Source organism: Halyomorpha halys, unplaced genomic scaffold, assembly GCF_000696795.3.
Source record: "Halyomorpha halys isolate HHAL.00 unplaced genomic scaffold, Hhal_1.1 Scaffold497.1, whole genome shotgun sequence".
In the NCBI taxonomy this organism is placed as follows: Eukaryota; Metazoa; Arthropoda; class Insecta; order Hemiptera; family Pentatomidae; genus Halyomorpha; species Halyomorpha halys.
Window position 1 is genome coordinate 765,592 of NW_027113287.1, and position 13,812 is coordinate 779,403.

The following is a 13,812-nucleotide window of genomic DNA, read 5'->3' on the forward strand; positions in this document are numbered from 1 at the left end:
ATTGAAGGTCACAGTGTGACCTGGCGTTGTCTTGATGGAAAACGATGCCTCTCCTAATGACCACTTCTGGTCAATCGCTAGCTTCAAACGGTCCAGTTGTTGACAATAAAGATCCGAATTGAGTGTTTGGCCATATAGAAACAACTCATAATAAATGATTCCTTTCCAGTCCCACCAAATGCACCTTTAGTTGCTTTGGTCACCGTTTGAGCTGCTTCGCCGCGCTTTTACCGCGATCTTTTTCGCACAATGTTGTCGTATGTGATCGATTTCTCATCTCCAGTCACCATATGTTTAAGAAATGGGTCGATTTTATCCCGTTTGGACAAGGCTTCGCAGATGGAAGTTCGATCCGTCATGTTTTTATGGTGTGGCGCCCAAACATCAAGCTTCTTTTTGAACCCAGCTTTGTACTAATGGTTTAAAACTGTTTTATGATCGATCTTTGGCTCCTAGGTGATGCTACGACTACTAACATACCGGTCAACTTCGATTATTTCTGCGATTTTATCGACATTTTCGACGACTGGCCTGCCAGTGCGAGGTGCGTCTTTAACATCAAAAATACCCGAACGGAATCGACAAAACCTAAATTGTGCGTAATTAGCTGTTACAGTATTGAGACCAAAAACACCATTCACAATTTCAGCCGCCTCGCTAGCATTTTCGCCTTTATCAAAGAAAAACTGTAAAATGTATCGAATTTTCTCTTTGTTGACTCCCACCTTTAACACCCTATAACTCACAACTGAATGGATCAAACAAAAACAGCAAATGAATTTTATAGTGCGAAATCTCACCTTGACAACGAGCATAAATTTGAAATTGTTTGATCGATACTTTACGAGATATCCATCTCCAATCCAGGCTACAGCCATCTACCGAAAAAATAATGGATTTCTTTTTTATATGTTATACACGAAATACAAGCTGTTCTTTCTTCACAATATAGTAAAAATTGTAGACTTAAGAAACAATGCGCTTTCAATTCCTGGATGAATCCAACATACATTTCTTCTTCCTCATTAATGAGGAAAAAGAAATGTATGATAATCCTCATGTTTTTTTTTAAATTATAAGACTTATTAGGGGGATACGAAACCAAAGTTTTTTCTTCATGTCGAAAACGTTCCATTTTCCATTTCGAGGAAAAAAATCTGCTTTCAATTCCTGCATGAATAAAAATGCCCCTAATTAGTGAGCAGGAAAAAAACGTATGACTTACTTTGGAATAATCCACCTGCTTTTTAATTCCAGGGTTAAAAATATTTTTTAAAAAAATTTGTTAAATTTTATGAGTTGTATCAATTGAATTTTTCTTAAATAGATAAAAATAAACTAAGGAGTGATTTTTACATTTAATCTTCCATTTCTATTGAACAAACCGATTTTTAATTGATGTTTTCTTACCTTTAATTACATTAAAATATTATAATTATTCTGAAGATGGGGTTGACAACTCGAAACGTTTCTACATTTGTTTGTTAATTAGGAAACAAATGTGAAGGAAGTCTAGTTGCCTCAAAAATTACATTTATTTATAAAATTACTTTCCTAAAAATTTTCCATTATGAATTTCATAAATTTTCTAATTTTACAAAATTGATTTCTCAACATTTGTCACATAAATGCAGATTGTCAAATTGAACAGTCATCCATTTTCGCATCATTGTACTTAATGAATATAGAATGAAATAATCATTATTGTAAGATGAGTTAATTTCTCTTAGTAGCAATGCCTTGAATGTTGTGAGAAATAAATATTATAAAATGCTTACGGTTAACTAATATATCGGAATACTATATCTTATTTTTTAAGTTTTTAAAATAATAATAACCCGAAGGTTCGATGCAGATATCATCAGTGAAGCCTTCCAAATCTCTGAATCTACGTTTCGGTCTACCCCTCGGACGTTCACCCTTCAGTTCAGTGTTTATAAACATATTAGGGATCCACTCGTTACTAAGCCCTACAACCTTACACGCCCATCTTATACGCCGCAATGCTATAACTTGAATTATATTTACTGGGTGTAAGTCCCTTAATTCAGTGTTGTGTAGTCTTCTAAATTCTCCCGTTAAGTCATCCTTTATTTTATGTAATAATTTGTTTTCATAAACTTTAAGGCATTGTTGTTCCCTTAATGTAAGAGGCTACGTTTCACATCCGTTAAGAACATTAGGAAGGATAATAGTTTTGTAAATTCTAATTTTGGAGGGATTGCACGGGCTAAGCAATTTAAAAATTGAAAAATAATATGTTATGATTAATTTGTTTCATAAAATGTAGCTGGATTTAGGTGATTGTTATTACTCTATTCTATTTAAGCAATGAGGACAATTAATTTAGTATGGAGGAGCTGGAGAACAATATGGTATTATGATAATACTCCCTGGAGGCTGCCTAATATTACTCAACTTAAACAGAACAGCTGAATAGTTTGCTACATAGTTTTGTAGTGGCGGCCGTACAGTCTGTATTCAATACAAATTCCTTAACGCAGAATGCATTTTATTGCCAATGGATAGTTAAGTTAGAAACGAATTATTTGAGGAATTTCGTTGGAAATAGGGGAGAAGAAACTTTCACATAAACTCAAGTAAATAAATTTGCTATTGAACTGTCTAAAGCTGTACAGTAGAAAGCCTGGAAATTAACTTTTAATATTTAGTTAAATTTCAACTTTACCAGAATAGATTGTTAACCTATCTTTCCTACCCTAGTTGTATAGGCGTGTCGATAACGCAAAGGCACTGCGGGAGGTAACAAGACCTGATTTGAAAAAAAAAATTAGATAATGAAAACACTTACTAGATAAACGGTCTAAACTTATAACCAATTACAAGAGCCTCATTTATTTGATCATAATAAGTCCTGTCTGGACTTACGGAGTTGAGCTTCGGGCTCCACAGTTTTTACAGCTGACATCCCAACCCATCCTAACACTATTCTCACCACGTATGTCGATGACACATGCCTATTATCAGTGGATGATGATCCTTCCATTGTATCCCAATCCCTCCAATCCCACATCACCACCATTGAAAAATGGTGCCAAAACTGGAGGATTAAAATAAATTCCAATAAATCCCACCAAAGCACATTTACTCTTCGTCGTAAACCTTCGTCTTGCCCCACATTATCTTTTAATAATACCCCACTTATTCCTGTTGAGCAGATTCGTTACTTAAGACTAAATCTGGACAAACGACTGACATGGAATCCTCATACAAGACTGAAAAGACAGGAAACTGCTCGTCGATTCCGACTATTACAAAATTTACTAGACAAACGGTCCAAACTTCCAATCCATTACAAAAGACTGATCTACACGACTATTATAAGGCCTATCTGGACATACGGAATTGAGCTATGGGGCTCCACTGAACCATCTAATTCCTCTCCAATCCAATCCTTACAGTCCAAAATCCTTCGTAAAATCCTTAATGCTCCTTTCTTTGTCACAAATCAAGTCAGCAGAACCTGAATGTTCAATATGTTGTCGATTTTGCCGGACCAGATACCAATCATTTCATGATAAACTTCCCAACCACCTAAACCCACTTTATAGTTATATATTTCTAACCTGGATTCTCCTTCAATACCTGATAATCCTCCGGGTGTCTGTAAAAGAAGATGGCTCCGAGATCTTCTCTTGTTACGTAATTGGAGTTGTCATCAATGGGTAAATTCTCCAAATGTCTGAATTATGCTATTGTATAACTAACATAAAATTTAGTTCTTGTATATATTTTTAATATGTAAATATCAATAAATCAATTTTTGAAGAAGTTAAAAAAATTGATTTTATCTTAACTAGAGTATTTGTTGTTGAGTATTTCAGATAAATTCAAATTTATAGATAAATTGCGTATGTAATTGATCATTGGTTGCCATTTCATTCTTAATCGAAATATACAGACTATCATGTAATATCTATTGAGTTTCTTTACATTTCTGTCTATCACCCTTTAGTAATGCCACCAGCCATACTCCAACCCAGTAGTGGCCTTGAAAAGGCTACGAGACATACATTTTTATTGCGATTTATAATTAGATTATTTTATTAATTATCTTTCCCGATATTTGTCTGCCAGATTTATCAGGCCGATGTAAATTTTTTAACAGATTTTACACAACCTAATTTTTAAAAAAGAATCACAAATCGGTAGTGGGCCGCACATTGTTCAATTCTAGGCTTAGGGTCGATTCAACCCTTCAGAGTTAAGACTACGAAATCTCAATTATAATTATTCGTTGCACTAGTTAACCTTCAAATCTGGTGCTAAACCTTACTGGCCAATAATAGCTGGTTAAACTGAGATTAAGAGCGAATCTACATTTAAGTTGATACCATACAAGAACCTTCCATAATTCCAGTTGGATCCGTTATCTGCCGCAGATGTATTATTCCGTTTCTTTCCAAATTCAATAAAATAGATTTGATCGAGAAGATTTATTTTGATAGCCTTTTTCATTATATTTTAAATTTCTTAAATTGTAAGACGTCCTTAATTGCACATGATGGTTTTTGTTGAACTATTTTCTATTTCTTCCCAACAATTATGTTTTAGTTTGGGTTTAACAGTGTCTTTTATGTTCGATGTTATTGTTATGTTATATCTTTACTAATCCTAAGAGAATTCCTCCTCTGATGCTAAGACAACCATTTCAATGTGATTGAACTATTGTGAAAACATAATTAATGAAATCAAAACACTTTATTAGCTTTCTATTTATTTTATGTAGGCTTAAATTATTTGAGTTTACATAAAATCCAACCTTTTGATTCATTATAGTTGGTATTTTTTTTTATATAGTTTTTTTATTAACAACGATTAGTTCCTGTGGATGAAATTCGATATTACTTTAAAATCGATTCCATTATTTTTTAAAATAAATTATTATTCACTAATTAAAAATTTATGTGCGTAAGTAATGGACAAAAAACTGAAAGTGATAGAAAACTTTAATAAAAACGTAATAATTATGAAGTTAAACCAATATTTGATTTGAACTTTTGAGAAAACTAGCGCGATCTGCCGACAGTCAAAGTTATACAAACCTTAGTTTTACCGGAGTTAAAACTAAGAGTCTTAATCGACAATAAAATACTTTGGATTTGGTACCACAGCTCTAAACTATAAACTCAGGTGTTTTTTCTTCTATTCGTTTTAATTATACAAAGGAGGCCCTAGATGGTCAAGTGCCCTCTCTTCAAGCATTTGTGTCAGTCAAACCATTTATCGATTACTCCTAATACGTAGGTCATTTACTATTAATTAATATAGAACCTTGAAGGTCAATCATTTTGATCAGATTTGATAAATCGATTGAATCATTCATCAGAAACCGTTTGACGCTGACCATGCGATGATTGATAGAAAGTTTGGTTGATAATAATGATTAAAGATTGCGCTTCACCGTCTAGAATGATTATGATCAAACCTTCTCTGAATATTTGGCTCTGCAAGACCAAAGTGAATTCTCCATTCGATGCCTTACCGGAATTTCTTTTTCAGAAGAATCAAAACATTTTTTTTTTCATTCTTAGAACGTTTCACTAGCCTTTCGTGCAGAATATCGAGTAAATATTTATGAGTGATGCGGTTTTTCAGTATATACCACTCCTTTGACCACCGTCGTATCCTCTTTCTATTCTATTTTTCCGCATGAGCCCGATCACGCAATTTCTACAAAGAAAACTTCAATACACAAAAATGAATAATTAAAAAAAAAAAAAGTAATGGCGAACCTTTTAAATTCTTTTTCTAATGAGTTTTGATCAAATATGTGTTACCTTCTGCGTGCGCCAATTATTTGATTCAATCTTTTGATCATATCATTGATACTGTAGGAGCTCTGTTTAAGTCTTATTATGAAGATATTATCATAAAACAATGAATACAGAGGTACATATGAAGGTAGAGTACAATCTTTTTAGTAGAAAAGAAAATTTTGATTATTGACTTTGAAAAATAAAATTAGAATTTTGAATTTGGTAGCTTCGATTGATGGGCAGAGCCGATGTAGATGATGCTTGATTATTGAAGTTTTATTCATACACTGAGCTCAGCGCTTTTATTGTCTGTTTCTTGTCTTCATTTTCCTAGGTTCCCGGACCCATACTAGTTTGCTGACTTACCTATAGATGGCTGCAGCTTCTTGCTCGGAATAGTTTTCGTAACCTATCATTTGGAATAAACATTGTTTCTAACAAATAATCAGCCTCCTTAATAGTTTTTTCTCAGCCATGTTTCATGAGTCTAGAGATATTGAAGCAAATAGGTATTTTTGTTAGAATTTTCTTCTTATTAAAATTATGGAGGTACCCTGTATCCGCTAAAGGCTGACCATTCCCTATTTTACAAATCGTAGCTGTAAGTTTTCAATTCTATCCCTATTCTCTTCATTAAAATATTTTTCACAAAGTACGTTCATCAGTTAAACTTTTTTTTTTTCGATCCACTTTTATTATTCCACCTTATATGTAAAATAAAATATTACAGGTGTGGAGAAGATGGGAGAGGGGGAGAAGAGGGAGGGGGTGTGGTCAGCGAATAAACCCAAATAAAGAAAAACTATTCATTTCTGCCGACGTTTCGACCTAAATTTCAGGTCTTTAGGCAGAGGTTCTAACTAGACTACGACCATCTTTTCCAACCGACCATCATCCCCCTCGACCATCTTTTCCTCATATTAATCTACTTTAATTATTAACACCTCATTATAAAATATTACACGGTGATCACTAAAAACCTTTTATATAATAGACAAAAAATCGTACTCATTTCCAGATATCAAGCGGTGTTTGTTGTGAGCTACTTGAGCGTTTGCTGACATTTTAAACAAAGCCTATCCTATTTCTTAACATGCAGTTAATGCTGATTCTGTCCTCTAAACGTTCGCTCGGGGCGTATTCAAACTCATTTGCGCTAATGCCTACTTGGAATAAATAAGGCCCTTAAACCAAATAAACTAACAAATCGAACAGGTCTAAACCACTTACCACGAATCAATCTGCTTTTATACTCAAACCTCATTTGCCATGCAGTGTCGCTTTGTAAGTGAATTCTACATATTATAATACAAGAGAATACATATTAATATACTTAATTAATAATCAAACAAATGAGTGGAAAAATTTCCCAGAAAGATAAGATTCGTCTGGTCGATCAGAATTATATTTCAATTTTTAACGCAAAATAGGCATTTTAGGCTCCATATCTTTAAAATTATCAACATCACTTGAAAACCTAACAGAACATCATTTAAAGTAAAGAAAAATGCTAAAATATTAGCCCTAATAGAGCTATTTACGTAGAATGGTTCTCGAGATATAGCTTTTTAAAAAGCAACATTTCATAAAAATGTACTGAAATATCAGTAGTTAGTGTATTTATTTTGAGAAATGTATATCTCAGGAACAATGTGACGTACAGATGTATATTAGCACCCAAATTAAAGCTAGTTTAATGGACTGTAAAGTAATTTATCACCTTTATCTTCGTAAGAATAGTAGTTTTCATGATATTTACCAAAATAAATCGATTTATTGTAGTTTGTGCAAAAGTTATATTTATGTACGAATATCATAAAAACTACTACCCTTGCGAAGATACGTGACATAAACTACTTCATAGTAAGTTAAATTACCTTTATTCTGAGTGCTGGCAGACATGTACATCTTTTTTTACCTGAGATATATTTTTCAAAACCAAAAATTTTATTCGAACAACTATAAATTAACATTTTGTGAACAAATATCATCAAAAATACTACTTCTATGAAGATAAATGTTACTAACTTGCTTTATAGTACATTTAAATAGCTTTAATTTGAGTGCTAATAGATATCTGTACGTCGAATGATTTTTGAGGTGTAGATTTCTCAAATTAAATTTACTAACTTACGATTTTTCAGTGCATTTTTTTTAGAAAATGTTGCTTTTTATAAAGCAATATCTCGGGAATTATTAAATGTAAATAGTTTTTTTAGCGCTCATATTTTAGCAAATTTACTCTACTTTAAATGATGTACTTTTTAGGTTTTCTAGTGTTGTTGGTTACTTTAAATTAATAAGAGCTCTGAATGAAAAATTAATTTCTTTGAACGTTTTGAAACAGCCAGTATTTTTATTAACCCTACCTTTACTTTGCAGACTCATCAGTTTTGACTAGTAATTATACATAGTTTTCATTAAAGTAATCAAAAATTGGGGTGAGATAACTGACTTTTTTTTTCTCTGCGGCTCTTGTACTGCTTCTGCCAAATGTCAGTTTAGAAGCTTGATAATTTCAATTATTTAAAAACAATTTTGATCCTTTTTCTCAACTTTATTCTTTTTAAAACTTCCAACCTTTCGACCACTTAGGTCATTTTTAAGGATACCTACAAACAGCTCCTTATAATTATTTTTATTACAATTTCATTATTTCCTTCACTTAAATCCTGATTTTTTTGTCTTACTTTTACTTTGTTTTCATTTTTTCTTCTAAAATTCTTAAAATGCCGGCTAATTTTTTAAATAATTTAATTATTTTAATGATTAATTATTTAAAGATGGGACAAAGGCAATTAGCCGGCATTTTAAGAATTTTTGAAGAAAAAATGAAAACAAAGTAAAGGTAAGACAAAAAAATCAGTATGTAAGTGAAGGAAATAATAATATTGTAATAAAAATAATTAAAAGAAGCTGTTTGTAGGTATCCTTGAAAATGACCTAAGTGGTCGAAAGGTTGGAAGTTTTAAAAAGAATAAAGTTGAGAAAAAGGATCAAAATTGTTTTTAAATAATTGAAATTATCAAGCTTCTAAACTGACATTTGGCAGAAGCAGTACAAGAGCCGCAGAGAAAAAAAAAGTCAGTTATCTCACCCCAATTTTTGATTACTTTAATGAAAACTATGTATAATTACTAGTCAAAACTGATGAGTCTGCAAAGTAAAGGTAGGGTTAATAAAAATAGTGGCTGTTTCAAAACGTTCAAAGAAATTAATTTTTCATTCTCAAACAAATATATTAATACAAATTTAATTTAAAAAAAGAATTATAATATAAAATAAGAAATAAGAAAAAAAAGATTTATAATATAAGCTTTTGGCTGAACTTTTCACATGGTTAAATAAAAAAGTTTATGACTAGTTATTGGAACAAAAGTACAAGAAATATTTTTTAAGAGTGTTGTATTGTCACTCGTTGGTTTTTTCTATTCTTATCCATTTTTGTTAATTAATGTTTTCAGCTCATTAGTGTTGCATTTTATCAACTTGTCAAAATATATCTTAGTCTACATATTGTATCTATTATTTTAGTTATTCTAATTTTGTTCAATTTACACTTTCTATTACGTTACATTCACAATCTATCTAGTATAAGTAAATAAGTGGATAGACTAAGATATATTTTGACAAAGGGAGAATAGCCCGCAAGTTTTTAATGACCTTTTTAACAGTGATATTATAGATATCCTTGAGAATGGCCAGAATGGCCGAAACGTTGGAGTAAAGTAATAAACAAAACATGTTGAAACAAAATGGATATTTTTTATTTTAACTTAATATTTTTTTAATGACAAAATATTAGAAGATACAAGAAAATAATATGTATTTCATGTTCTAAATCATTCTAAGTTAATTTAATTTTTGTTTCAGTCGACAGCCCAAAGGAGTTTGACGCGGCGAGAGCTTATCTCAAGGAACTGGATGTAACCAATTTCGTCTGGACAGGTCTCAAGAGGGCTAAATCTAGTGAACCATTCCTATGGCCGTAAATATATCAATTTATATATTTTTATTTTTTTGTAACGTTTTATTTCATGTAATATGTTTTATTCAATTGAGTCTATTATTTTTTTTTTGTTTAATTTGATATACACTATCTAAGGCATTAAGTAGAAAATTATATTGATACATTTTTATTTTTACTTACCTATATTTGGAATATATAGTGAAAGTGTTGCGATCTTGAAAAGTTTTGAATTCCAGTTTTCGACGGAAATTAAAGTTTTGAGATCCCCTTGCAAAATGGTGTGTGTGTAGTAAGCAACTGAGGTTAAAAAAAATAAAATAAAATAAATCAATTAAATAAAAAACAAAATGAAATGATTTAGATCCCAAACCACTGACGCAATCTCAGATAATGTTACAAATCATCCTTGTGGAGTTCATCTTCAATAACTAACTGAGAATTTGATAACTCAAAAACTACTCTCAAAATACAAAACTGTGCATGATTTAGAAATATTTTAAAACAATTGCTTCCGAAAAAACAGTTAATAATTGACTTTAAATTGCAATAGGTAGTAAGATTAATTTTATTCTTTTATTTATTTTTTTAATATAATATAAATAAATTTTTAAACCATAACTCAAGATGGTGAAAATGCAATTTGATCTCCCTTTTCGAAAAGTTTAAATTTAGCACTTATGCGATTTCACAATTTTGCTGACGATCTAACATAATTCTTATTTTATTTATTTTTTTCTCTACACCCTAAATTACTGAACTTTTATTAAATGTTTACAAAACATTTTCTCAAGCTATTCGTAGGTTTTGTTATTCAGAATCACCTGCACATGGTATTTGGCTAATATAAAATTATGTATAAAAGATTTTTTGTTACATTTACTAAATACGTTTTTGTTACATTTACTAAATACGTGCTACAATAAAAGTAATATGTATCATTTTGATTATGAATTAATTTTTATATCTTCTTGTTTCTTTTTGTTTTTTTTTGCAAACAATGTATTTTAATTTTCTAAATCACCTATCTGATGAAAAACATAATATTATAACCATCACGCTAATGTTTTTTGTAACAATTTTAAAATTTAAAATAATAATAAATCTAATAATGTATTTTTCATCGCCTTAATTATAAAAATTAAGAAGCAGTAAATTGTTAACCTATGTTTTATATATTGATTACCGAAAATCATCCTGGAGCTCTTGTGGCTTTATAGTTACTCATTAAAAGATTAGCCCGGATTGATAGATTTTTTTTTATTCGTTTTTCGTGTACTATTTTATTTTTCTTGAAATGTAAAATCTGAAATTTTCTGGGATTTATTTTTTTTTTCGAACAATTAAAAAGGTTCATCAGTGGAAATGATGAACACATATTACCCATTATCCATTGTTACATTCGTGAATTATCCTCATACCAAAAAAATATATATATTTTTTTATTCCATTATCGTAATTCGAATATATTTTCAATGCTAAAATTATTTAGACTAAATTCACTTAAAATGGCTTACATCATAATCGGTATATATATATATATCTCAGAATATCCCCAAAATATACCTCTATATTCGAGAGATATATATCAGATCTGTTGAAAAGAGATCCAATAAGTAACGAGCTCCAAGAAGCACTAATGGCTGCAAAGAGCAAGGTCAGACCGAATGAGGCCGGAGTGATAAGAGCATACTGCTGACCACTGCTTCCCCACTCTTGTCAAGCCAGCAAAATAACAAGTGCCTACACAGCTTGCCCTCTTTTTAAGCTGCATCTGAAGAAACGAATTATTAAACAAATTTAACAGTGAGGTAGTTTTAACCATGCCCGTAATATTTACTTGAAACGAAATTTTTTAATGCCTAATAGTTACTTCAAATAGCCATGAATGATCTATAAAAAAAATTTGAAAGCTGAATGATTAAAATGTTACTCGATTGACGTTGATAGAGCCGTTAATAATTGCCACGACTTGTGGAACAATCAATCAATCAAATGGTGCTATTCACCATTTGATTGACGTAATGCCTCAGTGTACGCTGAAGTCGCGGTTAACTGTGATCACTAACCAGAATGTATCACTAATTGTAATGGAATATTTTTTTTTATTTTTTAGTTCCATTACTACATTAGTTCGTTGAGACATCTTTTTTTTTTTTTAGTTCCTTTATTTCATTATTTTCTTGAGACATTTCATATACACAATAGTTTTTAATCAAGTATACATATGTGAGTTTAGAAAATAAATAAATACTATAATTAAAAAATCGGCATTATAAGCTACTATAGAAAAATAAAAATAATAATCTATCAATTGAAGTAAATTTAGAACTATTGGATACAATAACAAAAAAAAATATTAACTGTTTCTAAAAAAATAATCAAAATACTGATTTAAAATTTCCCTTGTATTTGATTTGTAACAGTTTCTTGTTTGAATTACCGCAAGATTTATTGAAAACCAAATCGGATTGAGAAATACTAAAAATCAAGAAATTAAATGTTGTTTAAAAGTTTTCTGATAATACGAGTATTTTTTTTTTGGTGGGCCTTATATGGACAGTGTGAGTATATTTTTATTAATAATTGATTATGGGGAAGGGAGGGGGTATATTCTCATACTAAATTCACCCCTAACTATATAAAATGTTATAAATAAAAAAATAAAGATAAAATAGATAGACTAAAATAATAATTCATGATAACTAATAAAAGTAAAGGTAATAACAGAAACAATGATATTTATAGATTTAACAGAACAAATAATTCACTTTTAATAGAAAAAAAAAAGTAAGTGAATTTAAGAAAAGTTGAAAAGAAAAAAGAAATTAAGATAAAATAAAATTTTAAAGTGAGAATAACAATTGATAAATATAGAACTTATAATAGGATTTCCTGCAGCAGCCTGGGCTTCAGTCTTCGGGTTGTGGTTAGGTTTCCCAAGTTGAAGGTCACTGCGAGTGGAACTTATGAACCTTTTTTAAATAACATAATTCATTTCAAATCAATCATAAAATTTTTTAATTATAATTTGGCAGATTGATTCCATTTAATTTATATTATACCTTGATTTAAAATAATTTTTGATTATTTCTTTATTTAAAATAATTTCCTCGAACATTTTTTTTAATAGCCGTTTTATGTTGTTGTTTTTTTTAACTTAAATTCTCAAGCTCATTAAATCAATATACAATAGTAGAGTGTAACTTTGTACTATATTGTGGACTTAGTTTGATTATCTGCGTTTATGACTCACTTATAAAAATCAGAAAAGTCTAAAAGTTATATTTCAGCTTCCTTATAGTATAAATAAAAGAAAAAGCCACAAGTTTACATGTGTTGATGTATTTGTGTATTTAATTTTCATTTTTAAAGACTGGAGTTTATGTGAACTAAAGGAGGCATTAGACCACTTTCTAAAGTTTAATATTAACACTTGGGAATCAATATTTCGTTCAATTTTAGCCTGCCATCTTGGAAGATATAAATGACATATTATAATTTAAAAAATTGATTTAAATTTTTTTATTATGTTTCTCTCTCTAATACTGGTGTTTTGACCCCTACTACTGGGATTAATTCTAATTAAAAATAATCGTTTATGTTTTTAAATATAAACTAAATTAGCTTTGAGAAAGGTTAGCTAATCTTTTGACGACATTTTCTGATACGTCATTTTGGCATTGCACTAACTAAGTATAACTTATTATATTTTATAAATTTCACTCATATAAATCTTAATAATATTAAACTTGTTTACTAACGCCAATATTAAATTGTTCATTATAAATCTACTTGCTAACGCTGTATTTAATTCAAAGAGGGAGCTGGTAACAGTTTGAGTAGATGAAGTACAGTGCGATGCGATGTGAGTTAAACTGCTCCCTGAAGAAATAATGGCTCCTTGACTCGACAGATGATAAACATTGCAACGGGATTTGTTGCTCATAACAGTAAATCTTCACTGATATTAATTCCATTCTCAACAGCATAAAGTCGACTGGCTCCCTAGTTCAATCTCTTTATGCATAGGAGCCCATATTTCAAGGAACTTTTTCATATTTA

The 13,812-nt window shown here is 30.2% G+C and overlaps 1 protein-coding gene across 1 annotated transcript in view; it reads left to right on the plus strand.

The window, feature by feature from the left end:
• The window catches only part of LOC106683594 (uncharacterized), an 87,311-nt gene that overhangs the window by 54,532 nt on the left and 18,967 nt on the right, over positions 1-13,812 (plus strand). The window contains exon 3 of the mRNA XM_067050854.1: positions 9,654-9,768. Coding sequence (XP_066906955.1) covers positions 9,654-9,768 — 115 coding nt within the window. The remainder of the gene's footprint in view (positions 1-9,653; positions 9,769-13,812) is intronic.